Source organism: Biomphalaria glabrata, chromosome 6 (genome assembly GCF_947242115.1).
Source record: "Biomphalaria glabrata chromosome 6, xgBioGlab47.1, whole genome shotgun sequence".
NCBI classification, from domain to species: domain Eukaryota; kingdom Metazoa; phylum Mollusca; class Gastropoda; family Planorbidae; genus Biomphalaria; species Biomphalaria glabrata.
Window position 1 is genome coordinate 5,560,899 of NC_074716.1, and position 19,285 is coordinate 5,580,183.

At 36.7% G+C, this 19,285-nt stretch overlaps 2 protein-coding genes across 2 annotated transcripts; both read left to right on the plus strand.

The window, feature by feature from the left end:
* The first annotated feature begins 7,798 nt into the window (after positions 1-7,798).
* On the plus strand, positions 7,799-10,856 carry LOC129926903 (uncharacterized). The gene is made up of 2 exons (XM_056033436.1): positions 7,799-7,906; positions 9,667-10,856. Exons 1-2 carry the CDS (start codon positions 7,849-7,851, stop codon positions 10,707-10,709), a joined length of 1,101 nt encoding a protein of 366 aa, XP_055889411.1. The 5' UTR covers positions 7,799-7,848; the 3' UTR covers positions 10,710-10,856.
* Positions 10,857-13,760: 2,904 nt separating this feature from the next.
* Positions 13,761-19,285, plus strand: LOC106065893 (uncharacterized). Its single transcript, XM_056033961.1, has 5 exons — positions 13,761-13,918; positions 15,025-15,165; positions 16,027-16,161; positions 18,775-18,806; positions 19,173-19,285. The coding sequence occupies exons 1-5, from the start codon at positions 13,849-13,851 to the stop codon at positions 19,182-19,184; spliced, it is 390 nt and encodes a 129-aa protein (XP_055889936.1). The 5' UTR covers positions 13,761-13,848; the 3' UTR covers positions 19,185-19,285.

Consider the following 19,285-nt stretch of genomic DNA (forward strand, 5'->3'; position numbering starts at 1 on the left):
ACTAATGTTACATCCAAATCTCTGGCAACTCTTTCACTAATGTTACATCCAAATCTCTGACAACACTTTCACTAATGTTACCGTCAAATCTCTGACAACACTTTCACTAATGTTACCTCCCAATCTCTGGCAACTCTTTCACTAATGTTACATCCTAATCTCTGACAACTCTTTCACTAATGTTACCTCCAAATCTCTGGCAACTCTTTCACTATTGTTACCTCCAAATCTCTGACAACTCTTTCACTAATGTTACATCCAAATCTCTGACAACACTTTCACTAATGTTACATCCAAATCTCTGGCAACTCTTTCACTAATGTTACATCCAAATCTCTGGCAACTCTTTCACTAATGTTACCTCCAAATCTCTGACAACTCTTTCACTAATGTTACATCCAAATCTCTGACAACACTTTCACTAATGTTACATCCAAATCTCTGACAACTCTTTCACTAATGTTACATCCAAATCTCTGACAACTCTTTCACTAATGTTACCTCCAAATCTCTGACAACACTTTCACTAATGTTACATCCTAATCTCTGACAACACTTTCACTAATGTTACCTCCAAATCTCTGACAACACTTTCACTAATGTTACATCCTAATCTCTGACAACACTTTCACTAATGTTACATCCTAATCTCTGACAACACTTTCACTAATGTTACCTCCAAATCTCTGACAACTCTTTCACTAATGTTACATCCTAATCTCTGACAACACTTTCACTAATGTTACATCCAAATCTCTGACAACTCTTTCACTAATGTTACCTCCAAATCTCTGACAACACTTTCACTAATGTTACATCCTAATCTCTGACAACACTTTCACTAATGTTACCTCCAAATCTCTGACAACACTTTCACTAATGTTACATCCTAATCTATGACAACACTTTCACTAATGTTACATCCTAATCTCTGACAACACTTTCACTAATGTTACATCCTAATCTCTGACAACTCTTTCACTAATGTTACATCCTAATCTCTGACAACACTTTCACTAATGTTACATCCTAATCTCTGACAACACTTTCACTAATGTTACATCCAAATCTCTGACAACACTTTCACTAATGTTACATCCTAATCTCTGGCAACTCTTTCACTAATGTTACCTCCAAATCTCTGGCAACTCTTTCACTAATGTTACCTCCAAATCTCTGGCAACACTTTCACTAATGTTACCTCCAAATCTCTGGCAACACTTTCACTAATTTTACATCCAAATCTCTGGCAACTCTTTCACTAATGTTACCTCCAAATCTCTGGCAACACTTTCACTAATGTTACATCCAAATCTCTGGCAACACTTTCACTAATGTTACCTCCAAATCTCTGGCAACTCTTTCACTAATGTTACCTCCAAATCTCTGGCAACACTTTCACTAATGTTACATCCAAATCTCTGGCAACACTTTCACTAATGTTACCTCCAAATCTCTGGCAACTCTTTCACTAATGTTACCTCCAAATCTCTGGCAACACTTTCACTAATGTTACATCCAAATCTCTGACAACAATTTCACTAATGTTACCTCCAAATCTCTGCCAACACTTTCACTAATGTTACATCCAAATCTCTGACAACACTTTCACTAATGTTACCTCCAAATCTCTGACAACACTTTCACTAATGTTACCTCCAAATCTCTGACAACACTTTCACTAATGTTACATCCAAATCTCTGACAACACTTTCACTAATGTTACATCCTAATCTCTGGCAACTCTTTCACTAATGTTACATCCAAATCTCTGACAACACTTTCACTAATGTTACATCCTAATCTCTGGCAACTCTTTCACTAATGTTACATCCAAATCTCTGACAACACTTTCACTAATGTTACCTCCAAATCTCTGACAACTCTTTCACTAATGTTACATCCTAATCTCTGACAACACTTTCACTAATGTTACCTCCAAATCTCTGACAACACTTTCACTAATGTTACATCCAAATATCTGGCAACTCTTTCACTAATGTTACCTCCAAATCTCTGGCAACTCTTTCACTAATGTTACATCCAAATCTCTGGCAACTCTTTCACTAATGTTACATCTAAATCTCTGACAACACCTTCACTAATGTTACATCCAAATCTCTGACAACTCTTTCACTAATGTTACATCCAAATCTCTGGCAACACTTTCACTAATGTTACATCTAAATCTCTGACAACACTTTCACTAATGTTACCTCCAAATCTCTGACAACTCTTTCACTAATGTTACCGTCAAATCTCTGACAACACTTTCACTAATGTTAGATCTAAATCTCTGACAACTCTTTCACTAATGTTAGATCCTAATCTCTGACAACTCTTTCACTAATGTTACCTCCTAATCTCTGACAACTCTTTCACTAATGTTACCTCCAAATCTCTGACAACTCTTTCACTAATGTTACATCCTAATCTCTGACAACTCTTTCACTAATGTTACCTCCAAATCTCTGACAACTCTTTCACTAATGTTACATCCAAATCTCTGGCAACTCTTTCACTAATGTTACATCCAAATCTCTGGCAACTCTTTCACTAATGTTACATCCTAATCTCTGGCAACTCTTTCACTAATGTTACATCCTAATCTCTGGCAACTCTTTCACTAATGTTACCTCCAAATCTCTGACAACTCTTTCACTAATGTTACATCCTAATCTCTGGCAACACTTTCACTAATGTTACATCCAAATCTCTGGCAACTCTTTCACTAATGTTACATCCAAATCTCTGGCAACTCTTTCACTAATGTTACCTCCAAATCTCTGGCAACTCTTTCACTAATGTTACATCCAAATCTCTGGCAACTCTTTCACTAATGTTACATCTAAATCTCTGACAACACCTTCACTAATGTTACATCTAAATCTCTGACAACTCTTTCACTAATGTTACATCCAAATCTCTGACAACACTTTCACTAATGTTACATCTAAATCTCTGACAACACTTTCACTAATGTTACATCCAAATCTCTGGCAACTCTTTCACTAATGTTACATCCAAATCTCTGACAACTCTTTCACTAATGTTACATCCAAATCTCTGGCAACACTTTCACTAATGTTACATCTAAATCTCTGACAACACTTTCACTAATGTTACCTCCAAATCTCTGACAACTCTTTCACTAATGTTACCGTCAAATCTCTGACAACACTTTCACTAATGTTAGATCTAAATCTCTGACATCTCTTTCACTAATGTTACCTCCAAATCTCTGGCAACACTTTCACTAATGTTACATCCAAATCTCTGACAACACTTTCACTAATGTTACCTCCAAATCTCTGACAACACTTTCACTAATGTTACATCCAAATCTCTGACAACACTTTCACTAATGTTACCTCCAAATCTCTGACAACACTTTCACTAATGTTACCTCCAAATCTCTGACAACACTTTCACTAATGTTACATCCAAATCTCTGACAACTCTTTCACTAATGTTACATCCTAATCTCTGGCAACTCTTTCACTAATGTTACATCCAAATCTCTGACAACACTTTCACTAATGTTACATCCTAATTTCTGGCAACTCTTTCACTAATGTTACATCCAAATCTCTGACAACACTTTCACTAATGTTACCTCCAAATCTCTGACAACTCTTTCACTAATGTTACCTCCAAATCTCTGACAACACTTTCACTAATGTTACCTCCAAATCTCTGACAACACTTTCACTAATGTTACATCCAAATCTCTGGCAACTCTTTCACTAATGTTACCTCCAAATCTCTGGCAACTCTTTCACTAATGTTACATCCAAATCTCTGGCAACTCTTTCACTAATGTTACATCCAAATCTCTGGCAACACTTTCACTAATGTTACATCTAAATCTCTGACAACACTTTCACTAATGTTACCTCCAAATCTCTGACAACTCTTTCACTAATGTTACCGTCAAATCTCTGACAACACTTTCACTAATGTTAGATCTAAATCTCTGACAACTCTTTCACTAATGTTAGATCCTAATCTCTGACAACTCTTTCACTAATGTTACCTCCTAATCTCTGACAACTCTTTCACTAATGTTACCTCCAAATCTCTGACAACTCTTTCACTAATGTTACATCCTAATCTCTGACAACTCTTTCACTAATGTTACCTCCAAATCTCTGACAACTCTTTCACTAATGTTACATCCAAATCTCTGGCAACTCTTTCACTAATGTTACATCCAAATCTCTGGCAACTCTTTCACTAATGTTACATCCTAATCTCTGGCAACTCTTTCACTAATGTTACATCCTAATCTCTGGCAACTCTTTCACTAATGTTACCTCCAAATCTCTGACAACTCTTTCACTAATGTTACATCCTAATCTCTGGCAACACTTTCACTAATGTTACATCCAAATCTCTGGCAACTCTTTCACTAATGTTACATCCAAATCTCTGGCAACTCTTTCACTAATGTTACCTCCAAATCTCTGGCAACTCTTTCACTAATGTTACATCCAAATCTCTGGCAACTCTTTCACTAATGTTACATCTAAATCTCTGACAACACCTTCACTAATGTTACATCTAAATCTCTGACAACTCTTTCACTAATGTTACATCCAAATCTCTGACAACACTTTCACTAATGTTACATCTAAATCTCTGACAACACTTTCACTAATGTTACATCCAAATCTCTGGCAACTCTTTCACTAATGTTACATCCAAATCTCTGACAACTCTTTCACTAATGTTACATCCAAATCTCTGGCAACACTTTCACTAATGTTACATCTAAATCTCTGACAACACTTTCACTAATGTTACCTCCAAATCTCTGACAACTCTTTCACTAATGTTACCGTCAAATCTCTGACAACACTTTCACTAATGTTAGATCTAAATCTCTGACATCTCTTTCACTAATGTTACCTCCAAATCTCTGACAACTCTTTCACTAATGTTACATCCAAATCTCTGGCAACTCTTTCACTAATGTTACATCCAAATCTCTGGCAACTCTTTCACTAATGTTACATCCTAATCTCTGGCAACTCTTTCACTAATGTTACCTCCAAATCTCTGGCAACACTTTCACTAATGTTACATCCAAATCTCTGGCAACACTTTCACTAATGTTACCTCCAAATCTCTGGCAACTCTTTCACTAATGTTACCTCCAAATCTCTGGCAACACTTTCACTAATGTTACATCCAAATCTCTGACAACACTTTCACTAATGTTACCTCCAAATCTCTGACAACACTTTCACTAATGTTACATCCAAATCTCTGACAACACTTTCACTAATGTTACCTCCAAATCTCTGACAACACTTTCACTAATGTTACCTCCAAATCTCTGACAACACTTTCACTAATGTTACATCCAAATCTCTGACAACACTTTCACTAATGTTACATCCTAATCTCTGGCAAGTCTTTCACTAATGTTACATCCAAATTTCTGACAACACTTTCACTAATGTTACATCCTAATCTCTGGCAACTCTTTCACTAATGTTACATCCAAATCTCTGACAACACTTTCACTAATGTTACCTACAAATCTCTGACAACTCTTTCACTAATGTTACCTCCAAATCTCTGACAACACTTTCACTAATGTTACCTCCAAATCTCTGACAACACTTTCACTAATGTTACATCCAAATCTCTGGCAACTCTTTCACTAATGTTACCTCCAAATTTCTGGCAACTCTTTCACTAATGTTACATCCAAATCTCTGGCAACTCTTTCACTAATGTTACATCTAAATCTCTGACAACACCTTCACTAATGTTACATCCAAATCTCTGACAACTCTTTCACTAATGTTACATCCAAATCTCTGACAACACTTTCACTAATGTTACATCTAAATCTCTGACAACACTTTCACTAATGTTACATCCAAATCTCTGGCAACTCTTTCACTAATGTTACATCCAAATCTCTGACAACTCTTTCACTAATGTTACATCCAAATCTCTGGCAACACTTTCACTAATGTTACATCTAAATCTCTGACAACACTTTCACTAATGTTACCTCCAAATCTCTGACAACTCTTTCACTAATGTTACCGTCAAATCTCTGACAACACTTTCACTAATGTTAGATCTAAATCTCTGACAACTCTTTCACTAATGTTAGATCCTAATCTCTGACAACTCTTTCACTAATGTTACCTCCTAATCTCTGACAACTCTTTCACTAATGTTACCTCCAAATCTCTGACAACTCTTTCACTAATGTTACATCATAATCTCTGACAACTCTTTCACTAATGTTACCTCCAAATCTCTGACAACTCTTTCACTAATGTTACATCCAAATCTCTGGCAACTCTTTCACTAATGTTACATCCAAATCTCTGGCAACTCTTTCACTAATGTTACATCCTAATCTCTGGCAACTCTTTCACTAATGTTACATCCTAATCTCTGGCAACTCTTTCACTAATGTTACCTCCAAATCTCTGACAACTCTTTCACTAATGTTACATCCTAATCTCTGGCAACACTTTCACTAATGTTACATCCAAATCTCTGGCAACTCTTTCACTAATGTTACATCCAAATCTCTGGCAACTTTTTCACTAATGTTACATCCAAATCTCTGACAACTCTTTCACTAATGTTACATCCAAATCTCTGGCAACTCTTTCACTAATGTTACATCTAAATCTCTGACAACACCTTCACTAATGTTACATCCAAATCTCTGACAACTCTTTCACTAATGTTACATCCAAATCTCTGACAACACTTTCACTAATGTTACATCTAAATCTCTGACAACACTTTCACTAATGTTACATCCAAATCTCTGGCAACTCTTTCACTAATGTTACATCCAAATCTCTGACAACTCTTTCACTAATGTTACATCCAAATCTCTGGCAACACTTTCACTAATGTTACATCCAAATCTCTGGCAACTCTTTCACTAATGTTACCTCCAAATCTCTGACAACTCTTTCACTAATGTTACCGTCAAATCTCTGACAACACTTTCACTAATGTTAGATCTAAATCTCTGACATCTCTTTCACTAAAGTTAGATCCTAATCTCTGACAACTCTTTCACTAATGTTACCTCCTAATCTCTGACAACTCTTTCACTAATGTTACCTCCAAATCTCTGACAACTCTTTCACTAATGTTACATCCTAATCTCTGACAACTCTTTCACTAATGTTACCTCCAAATCTCTGACAACTCTTTCACTAATGTTACATCCAAATCTCTGGCAACTCTTTCACTAATGTTACATCCAAATCTCTGGCAACTCTTTCACTAATGTTACATCCTAATCTCTGGCAACTCTTTCACTAATGTTACATCCTAATCTCTGGCAACTCTTTCACTAATGTTACCTCCAAATCTCTGACAACTCTTTCACTAATGTTACATCCTAATCTCTGGCAACACTTTCACTAATGTTACATCCAAATCTCTGGCAACTCTTTCACTAATGTTACATCTAAATCTCTGACAACTCTTTCACTAATGTTACATCCAAATCTCTGACAACTCTTTCACTAATGTTACATCCAAATCTCTGACAACTCTTTCACTAATGTTACATCCAAATCTCTGACAACTCTTTCACTAATGTTACATCCAAATCTCTGAGTTAAATCAACATGGCTAGTCGCAGGGTGAAGTGACATTGTCAAGTTCTCGAAAAATAATCACCAGGCAAGCTGTTCACGACCTTACAAAGTACAGTACTTCAACCAGATTGTAATGACACATTAGGTATGGAGTGAAGGCATTACAGGTTCTATCCGCATAATTTTGTATATGCAAGCCATACACAGTAACATACAAACTTTTAGAGAACTTCGTACTAGCGTCATTATGAACTATTTCAAGATATACTCCTTGACTTTATTTCTTATATTTATTCATAAAAAAGGTTTGTTCATGATAGATAGATAGATAGATAGATAGATAGATAGATAGATAGATAGATAGATAGATAGATAGATAGATAGATAGATAGATAGATAGATAGATAGATAGATAGATAGATAGATAGATAGATAGATAGATAGATAGATAGATAGATAGATAGATAGATAGATAGATAGATAGATAGATAGATAGATAGATTAGATAGATAGATAGATAGATAGATAGATAGATAGATAGATAGATAGATAGATAGATAGATAGATAGATAGATAGATAGATAGATAGATAGATAGATAGATAGATAGATAGATAGATAGTTGCGTTTACTGAGCCTAAAGGCAGCACGGAAAACCAACTCCTAGATACGCCCTCTCCCCAGTGGTCCACAAATGAGATTGGACCAAAGCGCTCTGAGCATGCTATAAGCATGAAAGTAGCGCTATATAAAAAGCTATAACAATAATAGATAGATAGATAGATTTGTGTGCTTACACATATTGAGTATCGAAAAGTTTATGTATGATATGTAATAGACTCTTCTTGTTTAGTGTACACTCCCAGTTCTTGAAATCTACCATTTCAAAAGTGACCGACAGTTTGTTCTCCCTAAAAGAAAATGTCAAATGTCACTTTAAAAAAAAAAAAAACGCTTCCGAGTATTCCAACTTCTGTGAGATCGTCACCTGAAACTTAATGAGAAACTCCGAAGTTTTTTCAAATTTGAGTTATTGACAAATTTTAATTCTGCGTAAAAAGTTGTAATAGTAATCATTTTACCATTTTTATTTAAATGCTTAAAAACATTTATATTTAATAAATTAGACATCTCCAAAAAAACGGGGTTCTTTGAGATTTTGTTTTTAGGTTAGGCATACTTCACTTTCCTCAACAATACTGAAAGGGAAACAACATTTAATCAATCGTATCGCTTCATTCTTACAGGCTGTTGGGCTTAGTGATGGCCTAGTCTAGAGCTATGGTACAGTTATATATATAGAGAGAGAGATCTAAAAGCATTAGGATAACCAACTCGAGAAAAAAAGTAACATTTTCATCTAAACCCCTCCCTGTCCTAAAAAGTAAATAGATCGTGTGTCGACGACTGATTCTAACAATGTGGTCAGTGTAAGGCTAGTCTAGACTACGTGTAGTCGGTCATGACAAGACAACCAAGCGATAGTGTTTGTGCGTGTTGAGTGGTCAGGCGAGAAAATACACACTAAAGTGGTTAGTCAAGCATGTAAATCTACTTTCAACACGCATTTTTTTTTGGTTGCAAGATCTAGATCTAACTGTATAGACGAAGATATATATTTTTTACGAGAATGTAAACTTTGCTGTATGGTCTCCCGTTTTACAATAAGTCAATAGATTAAATTAATAGGTTAGAGTGACGTCACATAGAAACCCGGTAAAAATCTGATCGTTTTGGATGCGCGGAAAAAATTTCAGAAAAACATTAATTACTAAGTTATTATTGCAATTTTTTTTTTTTAAGAAATAATATATTCATTATCTGTAAATGAAAACACATATTATATCAAAAATTGTCAAAACCATCGGAGTTTCCCTTTAAAAACCATTTCTCTCTTAAGAAGCGAACAATAAAACGTCCAACAAAAAGCTAGAAAATAAGGAAGAATACTTTTAACAAAGCTTGTGTCTGTTACTTTATTTAAAACAAAATAGTTCTTATGGATACCTTTTAGTTTAGTAACAGCATTGTTACTAACTAAACTTTCATGTTTTGGTATTTTTCAGATGCTTACATTATAATTGATCAAAGTCCTGCCAATGTTCGATTTGATTCTATTACCACTCTCTCAACCAGATGTACCTTTTTGAGAGACGAGTCAACAAATATAGTCCATCCTCTGGCCATCGTTTTGGCCCAATCTAAAAACCTAGACAACATTTTCCAAAATATCGCAAGCGTCTTCTTATGTTCTGATCCCCTGAAAATTAAAGAGAGATCAGAAAATGTTAAAGTGGACGGAAAAATTAACGGCTCATCTTCATATCTTCAATACGAGGTCCATTTCCCCACATCTATAGATTTCGGTTTCTACAGATGTACAGTTAGCGGACTTGACCGATCATACGATGTTATCCATGAGATCAAAGTATCTGAAATTCAGAGCAGCTCTTCAACTGTTTCTGAACTTTTGGCAGAAAACAGGAAACTGGTTGATAGAGTTACAAAGCTGGAGAATCAGGTTAAAGTTTTTAGTGACAGCTGCGTGAAATCAACAGATTTACAAAGATTTCAAAACGATATAACTCAAGAAAATGATGAAAAATTCAAAGATGTTCATAATACATTGAGTTTGTTAAATGATTCGAATCACTTTCTTGCATCCACTCACAATTCATCGAAGGAAATTATGTTCCGGGCTCAATTCACGTTTGAAAACAGTACTTACTATTTGTCAAGATTCGGTGTTGACAGATTTCATTCAGCGGAGATTGTGTGTGCTACCTACGGCGGATATCTCGCGGAGATAGACACCGCCTCAGAATACAACGTGATTGTTCATTCTATTAAGCTTCATGTCCAGAAAGAAAGTCCATTCATCGGTTTGGTTACTGATGGATCGAGTAATAATTGGATATACTCCTTCAGCAGAACGCCTGCTACATATCTCTTGTGGAATCCTAATGGCGACCCAAGTATAGGTAAAAATGAGAACTGTGTTATTTTGAGTCCGACGTATGGATTCACCATGGCCAATATTCCGTGCAATAATTACTTGAACATGCCATGGCACTATCTTTGTGAAGTCACGCCACAAAAGTTTACATAGAGGATTTTGAAACTTATGTTAACCACAGTAATCTATATTTTTCTTTGCGTTATGATTATCAGGATCGGGTTCATATTCTTTAAACTTTATAAACACATATGAAAGGAATAGCAAGTGATATGGAGTAAAGTGAGGCAATATAATGAAACCTTAAGAAAAAAAAAATTTTAAAAAGAAAAAAAAAATTAAAACATATTTCAAATGAATAGAGAAGACGCTTTATTGAATGATCGCTGCTACAAACTAAATATTTACAATCTCTGTATGGTAGAAACAGAAGAACTTAAAATGGAACTTAAAATGGAACTTGCACTGTTACAATGTGCACACAAATTATCATGTGTTTGTTAAAAACTTCCAATGCATTGCTTGTCAGTACATTTGTATTCTTTGCATAGGATGTAACGTGATCCTTGTTTAAGATTACACATTTTAAAGATCAACCTAACATTCTATTTAAGCCTTGATATAGTGTATTTGTTACAATGAAATTTGTCTCTCTCTCTCTCTCTTTCCTTCTCTCTCTCTCTCTTTCCTTTTCTCTCTCTCTCTCTCTCTCTCTCTCTTTCCTTTTCTCTCTCTCTCTATCCTTTTCTCTCTCTCTCTCTCTCTCTTTCCTTCTCTCTCTCTCTCTCTCTCTTTCCTTTTCTCTCTCTCTCTCTGTCTCTCGCTCTCTGTTTCCTTCTCTCTCTCTCTCTCTCTCTCTCTCTCTCTCTCTTTCGCTGTATGGAAACACCTTTTTTTTTTCCTGCGCATCCCTCATTTCTCCCACTTAGACCTGGAAAGACCCGCTTTATAACACGCCCCGTCAAATACACGCTCTCGTATTTTAGGCCCGTTTATTTCAGTAACACTTTTACTTATTCGCGTTTCCCCCCCCCCCACACATACACACACCACCACCACCACCGACAACAACAAAAAGTTAGTACTCTGTACACATTCCCGTTCCCCTTTCAACATTCCTCTTGGTATTTTGTTCTCTAAATGAAAAAGATATCAATTCGGTTTTATTCATTGTAATCGTTTAGTTGACCCTATTTGAATGTAGCGCAATGACAATAGATCTAGATTTTATCTTTTCAATGCTATTAGGATTTGGTTGTTTCGATAGTGTTACAAAGTACCATTCCTTGCTCTCTCTCTCTCTCTCTCTCTCTATCTATCTATCTCTCTCTCTCTGTATCTCTCTCGAGAGAGGGAGAGAAAAAAAAAGAAAAAAGTCTCTAGATGTATCTATTGATGCTATTAGGGTTGGTTTTGTCTAAAAGTAAGTGGAAATGACGTAAGGCTTATTAAAATAAGTAGACTTGGGAACAAAATGCTTTAAAAATACGGAATTTGTGTGATATTTTTGTTTATGCTTTCTAGGTCGAATGCGACAGTGGCGTAGCTAGGGGGAGAGGGTGAATTGGAAAATCCTTCCGAACCTCCATTTGGGGGGCATCCCTCAAATGAGTGTTTTTACATTAAATATTAAATACTACGCAAAATGATGGAACATTCCTAGCTACGCCTCTGGAATGCGGCTTGATCGCATTGAGACATTGTTAAATTAGAGCTCAGGTTTTTCTTTTTTAGGTAACAGGGAGGTTCAACTTAGAGTCCTTGACATTGCTTGGTTTATCGTACATCTGCCTATACTAAAAACTTTTCATTTCCTGTCTAACCCTAGCAACTCTTTGGGTTCTACATTATTTCCTACTAGTCATAGAGCCTGGCACATGTTCAATAAAATTCCTATGTGCAAAACCATAAGGCTTGGAGTTTGTTTAATAGTAACAGAGTTTATGCTGCGTAAGACTTTTTCCAATCGGACTATCCAATGAAATATAGGTAACAAAAATAATAGATCTAATAAACAACACAAATCAGTACTCGAATATAGTTTATGAAAAGTGTTTATTTTAGTAGTAACGTCTTGGTAAAAAAAGTAAAAAAAGTAAATTTCCCTTTGCGATAAGTAGGGCAGATCAGTAGAGGCCTTAGGGGGTGGCAAGTGGGGCAAGAGCCCCAGGCCCAGCGCCTGAGTGGGGCGCCTGTCACCGTCAGGTTCGAAAAACCAGACTAGTTATCATAAACTAGTACTTGTTGCTTAATATTCCCTGGCATGATATGATACGATTGACCATGTCAGCTCCTAAAACAACCTTTTTGTTTTCATATACCGTACAGTTTAGATAAAGACAGCATGTCCTACGACCTATACATTCTAATTGGCTATCACTGTTGAACCTTTCACCTTGGCATTAAAAAAAAACACCCACAGCCGGAAACAACGAATCAAAATTGTTCATTTTCGTAAATTAAAAGTTATACTGTTATGTTGCATCACAGTATAAAAAGTGTGTGAGGATTTCTTGTTTGGTACTGTGGCCTAGCTCGTATAGTTATTTCGACCACTCAGTGTCAAGAAAGTTTGACGATAATGTATTCATTTTTTCCCCATTAGGCTACTGTGCATATACATCGGGTGGCTTGAGAAAATCCTTGATTCAGTTCTAAATGTTTCTTGGGGGCCTTAAGCTATTTGATATATGGAACCCTTTGGGGCGCCCATTATATGTCAATTTTAAATATTTCTGGGGGGGGGCTTAAGTTATTTGAAATATGGAACCCTTTGGGGGCCCATTATATGTCAATTCTAAATATTTCTAGGGGGGGGGGCTTAAGTTATTTGATATATGGAACCCTTTAGGGGCCCATTATATGTCAATTCTAAATATTTCTAGGGGGGGGGGCTTAAGTTATTTGATATATGGAACCCTTTGGGGGCCCATTATATGTCAATTCTAAATACTTCTAGGGGGGGGGGGTCCTAAGCTATAGCTTATTGTACTGGGTAAATCCGGCCCTGATAAATTGGAACTTTGTACAGAGATAAACACACGTCACTAAGAGTAACGATACAGTGTTTGCTAAGAAATAGAACTAACTCTGGTGGTGTCATCGTATTTATTTATTTTGACCAAACTTGATTATTTGTTTAAGTCATCGATGACGCTTGAGAAATCATCATCTGACCGCAACCTGGTTGCACACACGCTGAAACGAATGCTTATATAAACCAGGGCGATCGTACACTGGCTACTGACTGAAAGGCAGACATCTCCTATCGGATTCAACTGCAGTAGTCAAAATGGCCAACAAGTTGATTATCAGTTTCGCAATTTTATTTGCCTGCTACGCCTCTTCTGATGCCTTTTTAAGTAAGTTTTTATTCTCTTCTTTAATTATTTTTTCATTGTAAACTCAATTAAGTAGTCGATGCGATGAAGTCATGTGTTGGCATTACAACTCATGTAAGTTAACAGTGGTCGATTTTTTTTTACAGTAAAAAAAAAAATAATAATAATAGCAATTAATTAATTAATAGAGCATACAAAATATTCGTATAAGTTAAGTTGAAAAGGTGACTACTTTGATATATGTGCGATTCATAAGTCTCCGACTCTAAAACTAGAACAAAACCACAGTAAGAACAAACCTTCAGTATCATTCGTGAAACAATATGTCATAAACAGTGTGTCACATTTTTTTAAATCAAAACCTGACGTCTTTCGCTTGAAATGACAATCAACTTTGGTATCCACACGATGGCGCCCCGCCTCATTTCAGTATTCCAGCACGAGAACATCAACATTCTCCACATTTTTAAAATCAAAACCTGACGTCTTTCGCTTGAAATGACAATCAACTTTGGTATCCACACGATGGCGCCCCGCCTCATTTCAGTATTCCAGCACGAGAACATCAACATTCTCCACAGCGGTGGCTGGGTCGTAGAGGATCAAAAGAATGACCACATCTCCAGACCTCACGCCATTGGACTTTTGGCTATGGAGCTTAATCAAATATTATCAAACATCAATTTTATGCAATCCTTCATTATACAATGCTCAACGAACTTGAACTAGCAATTTCATATGACATAATTAACATCAATTAAGAAGTCGTCCGTAAATGTTATTCAAGCTTTAGGAAACGAAGCTATCTTTGGTTGGAGCAACATGGTCAACATTTGAAACAGTTGCTATGAAATTGTTTGTTATTTACCAGTATTTATTTGTACTGGCTATTATTGTCTTCTGTTGTGCATTGTAGGAACTTAATAAGTTTTAGAGACTGAGACTTAGGAATCGCACAGTTATAGAGTGAGAGAGAGAGAGAGAGAGAGAGAGTGAGACAGAGAGTGAGACAGAAAGAGAGTGAGACAGACAGAGAGAGAGAGAGAGAGTGAGTGAGACAGACAGAGAGAGAGTTCTTTTTTAATGACGCTTCCAAATTCACAACATGTTCTTCCTTTCTCCTACAGTTAACTTGGCCCCGTTTCTTAGCCAGCTTCAGCAGTTTAAGAATTCATTGAATCAAACACTGGCCGGTCTCCAGAACGCTACTGCTAACAATACCACCAGGACGACATGTAATAATCTTTTCAATATAGTTCAACAATTCGGTAAGTTTGAATCTACAGACATACAGTGCAAGTGTTTTTTTGGACCAAAGAGCACTGCAATAGTATGAAAGAAACGCTTAACATTTCATTACCTGTCTATGCTTGTAGGACTACTTTCTATGACCTCTCTAAATAAATTAAGTAAATTATAGCTTTTATATAGCGCTACTTTCAAGCTTATAGCATGCTCAGAGCGCTATGGTCCAATCTCATTTGTGGACCAGTGGGGTTGAGGGGGGTATCTGGGAGTAGGTTTTCCGTGCTGCCTTTAGGCGCTCAATAAACACAACTCTGCTCAAGTCGGGTGTCGAACCTCGAGCCCACATCCTAAGTAGTCTAGCCAAGCCAAGTTGAAGCGTACTTACCCTCTCGACCACCCTTCCCAATATGATTGTTTATGATTATATAACCTCTTATCTATACCTGACTATGATTGTATAACCACTTATCTATACCTGTCTATGAGTGTATAACCACTTATCTATACCTGTCTATGAGTGTATAACCACTTATCTATACCTGTCTATGATTGTGTAACCACTTATCTATACCTGTCTATGATTGTGTAACCACTTATCTATACCTGTCTATGATTGTGTAACCACTTATCTATACCTGTCTATGATTGTGTAACCACTTATCTATACCTGTCTATGATTGTGTAACCACTTATCTATACCCGTCTATGATTGTGTAACCACTTATCTATACCTATCTATGATTGTGTAACCACTTATTTATACCTGTCTATGATTGTATAACCACTTATCTATACCTGTCTATGATTTTATAACCACTTATCTATACCTGTCTATGATTGTATAACTACATCTATAAATGTCTATGATTGTTCTTTCACAGGAAATGGTACCATTCCACCGGTTCCGACAAACTTCGCCAATCTGTTGTCTTTAGTTCAGCAAGGAGCCGCCAACCTGACGTCTGCTGCTAACGGAACTATCGCTGGAAATCTCCGATTCAACCTCTTCAATTTCGGTGCGTAGTTTGGTTCCTGACTATCAGAGTAGATGTTTGTAAAAATGTTCGTTTTACATAATTTGGATGTTCCTTCAGAGTTGAAGATAGTTTACTTCCTAGTCCAAACCTCCCGCAGGACGACGGGGGATGGAAGCGGGCAGGATTTGAACCCTCGACCATCGATAAATCCGAACGACAGCCCAGTGCGCAAACCGCACGACCAGGCAGCCACCTGGTCGAGTGGTATGAGATTCAGTCAAGTTCTATATTAGATAAGCCATTATTATTTTTATTTTTTTTATAAGCCATTATAGTCGAATGTCTGTCTATTTCAGTATGACCTAAAAAAAAAAAATCCCAGATCTATTTTATGTTTACCCCAATCGTAACAGACTTTTCAAAGTGAATAAAATTTCACGCTTTCACTTTCTATCCTATCGCAAGTAACCGGTGAGATGAAAGTGATTGCTGTTTGACTTTGATATGTTGCATAAGTTGCAAAGTTAAGATATACAACAAAACGATATAATCTCTCGCCCTTCACGTGAAAAGAATGAGTTACGTTAGACCTACACATCATTATCTCCCTTGGTGAATGAATTGGACCGAGACCACTCGTTACAGAAGACCTTATCACTGACCTGCAACGTCACATCAAGTGGGCATTTTAGATCAGCGTCACAGGTCTGTACGTTGTTGTAACGAGCTATTGGTCTACACTGCCCACATCAGCTATGAAGAATGGTCTCGATTACACACACATATTGAAATTGAAATGTAAATCATGTGCTCGTGTGAACTACTTCGACTGTGAATGAGAATATTAAAATAAACTCAAAGGGAATGTTCGGCTGACACTCAGCTAGTCTAAAAAGTGGAGGCTGATGTTTCTGGCTACTTAGTACAGTTCCAGTTCTTGGCATCTCTTCTATCTGTTTGTACAGAATACGATGTTGTTGGTTTTTTCAAAAAGCTGGTTGGGGTTAACGGGCTGGCGAGTTGATTGTTGACGGGTTGGGGTTAAGGGGCTGGCGAGTTGTTTGTTGACGGGTTTGGATTAAGGGGCTGGCGAGTTGTTTGTTGACTGGTTGGGGTTAACGGGCTGGCGAGTTGTTTGTTGACGGGTTGGGGTTAAGGGGCTGGCGAGTTGTTTGTTGACGGGTTGGGGTTAAGGGGCTGGCGAGTTGTTTGTTGACGGGTTGGGGTTAAGGGGCTGGCGAGTTGTTTGTTGACGGGTTGGGGTTAACGGGCTGGCGAGTTGATTGTTGACGGGTTGGGGTTAACGGGCTGGCGAGTTGTTTGTTGACGGGTTGGGGTTAATAGGAGACTGTAAGGTACAAAGTTCACCTGGTCGAGTGGTTTGAGACTCAGACTGAGGTCATGATGGTCACCAGTGTTAGGGTGTGTGTGTGTGTGTATGTGTGTGCGTGTGTGTGCAAAATGTTTGTAAAATGTTTTACATGTTTCGGATGTTCCTTCAGAGTTGAAGATAATTGCTTCCTAGTCCAAACCTCCCTCATGAAGACGGGGGATGGGAGCGGGCAGGGTTTGAACCCTCGACCATCGATAAATCTGAACGGCAGTCCAGCGCGCAAACTGCACGACCAGGCAGCCAGGCATGTGTGTGTGTATGAGAGAGAGAGAGAGCAAGAGAGTTATTGTGACGGTGGGAAGAGGTTAGCGATTGGTTGTGAATGATACAAGCTAGGCGTTGTCGTCATTTGGTCTTAGCAATGACGACCCCAGAACGTGAGACTGAAAGGTTGTCTTACTGTAAAGTTAGATTTTGATTAAAAAAAAATATTATTAAAGTCCACTACAATCATTTCATTTTAACTTGATTTTTTGTCTATATTATAAATAAAGCTATATTTAGTTTTGTTTACAAGGGGGTTATTCAAGTTTTTTTCTTAAAGTTTTATGAATTATGATATATAACGCTTATAACGGTTTAGTTGTCTACCAGCAGTTTGGTGTTACAATTATCCATAACAACACAGAGTTTGAACCTTGCCCTTTGCCCTCTGCCATCTATTACCGTCCAGCGGGAAGTTGGGGTCATGACGCAATATTCTTCATTTCAGAAGAAACGAGCTAAACTTTAAAAATAAACGAGGCTTCTAGTAGGCTGGTGGCTTTATAGATCACTGACAGAAAGTGAAGACTATAACAGGCAGAATGGCAAAATACGTTCTTGAAATTCCAAAAGTATCCGTTTGACTGTAACTTTGACTTCTATGTAATAGCCCAAGCTAAGTGTGAATGGTTTATCGGTAGATTAAGGTAGAGACTACACATGGCAATATGGTGCATAGTCAATACATAACAAAGTAATTTAAATTTACAACATTTGATTTTGTTACTCGTACTTTGATTTAGAAGCAACACTTTTGTTTTCTTTTTCGCAACTCCTACTACAGCTGTATCCAGCCAGAATAATCCAGGGGATAATTAAAATCGATGTATCTTAGAGATTAGAATTAACTCTTTCTCTTCTTACAGACGATACCCACGTTGATTCCACCAGAATTTGGTAAATAATTACGGAGAGAAAGAGTTAAAAATGTAATAACATTTGAATAGAACTAGATTTTTTCTCAGAAATATTTATTGAGCAATATTTTTTTTCAGCCAATTTGTTGAGAAGAATTCCGTTTTTGCCTGTAAGTATTTAAATTGAAATTAACCCCTTTTAAGTTGCAGTTTATGTACAATTACTTCTCACAGCTACTAGACACAATTAAACAGTCGAACATTACTGATATAGCTGAAAGTATATATTTATTTAGTATGTAACTAATTTTAAACTACGAATAATTAAAAATACTTATTTATTCAAATATTTACATAGTATACATCCTCATTAATCTAGTCTGACATTGTGTCTAATAGTACATTGCCCAACTGATATATTACCATAGTCACCTGCCCAATTAATATTGGCCTTTATGATTTCTAAATGTATCTCTTATTAAGAATCTATTTATTATATACACTATATACATTTCATCTCTAAATTCGTTCAACAGATCGGTAAATAAACAGAAGACTCTTTCACGGCCTTTAACAGTCAGCCAAATGTTAAAAGTGTAAATCTATGTTTAAAGAAATTGTTGAAATAGTAAACATTGTCAACATTCAA

Coding starts and splice junctions, on each gene's coding strand:
- LOC129926903 (XM_056033436.1), top strand. CDS start 7,849: ATGAACTATTTCAAGATATACTCCTTGACTTTATTTCTTATATTTATT. Junction 7,907..9,666: donor TATATTTATTCATAAAAAAG/GTTTGTTCATGA, acceptor GGTATTTTTCAG/ATGCTTACATTATAATTGAT.
- LOC106065893 (XM_056033961.1), top strand. CDS start 13,849: ATGGCCAACAAGTTGATTATCAGTTTCGCAATTTTATTTGCCTGCTAC. Junction 13,919..15,024: donor CTCTTCTGATGCCTTTTTAA/GTAAGTTTTTAT, acceptor TTTCTCCTACAG/TTAACTTGGCCCCGTTTCTT. Junction 16,162..18,774: donor ATTCAACCTCTTCAATTTCG/GTGCGTAGTTTG, acceptor ATTTTTTTTCAG/CCAATTTGTTGAGAAGAATT.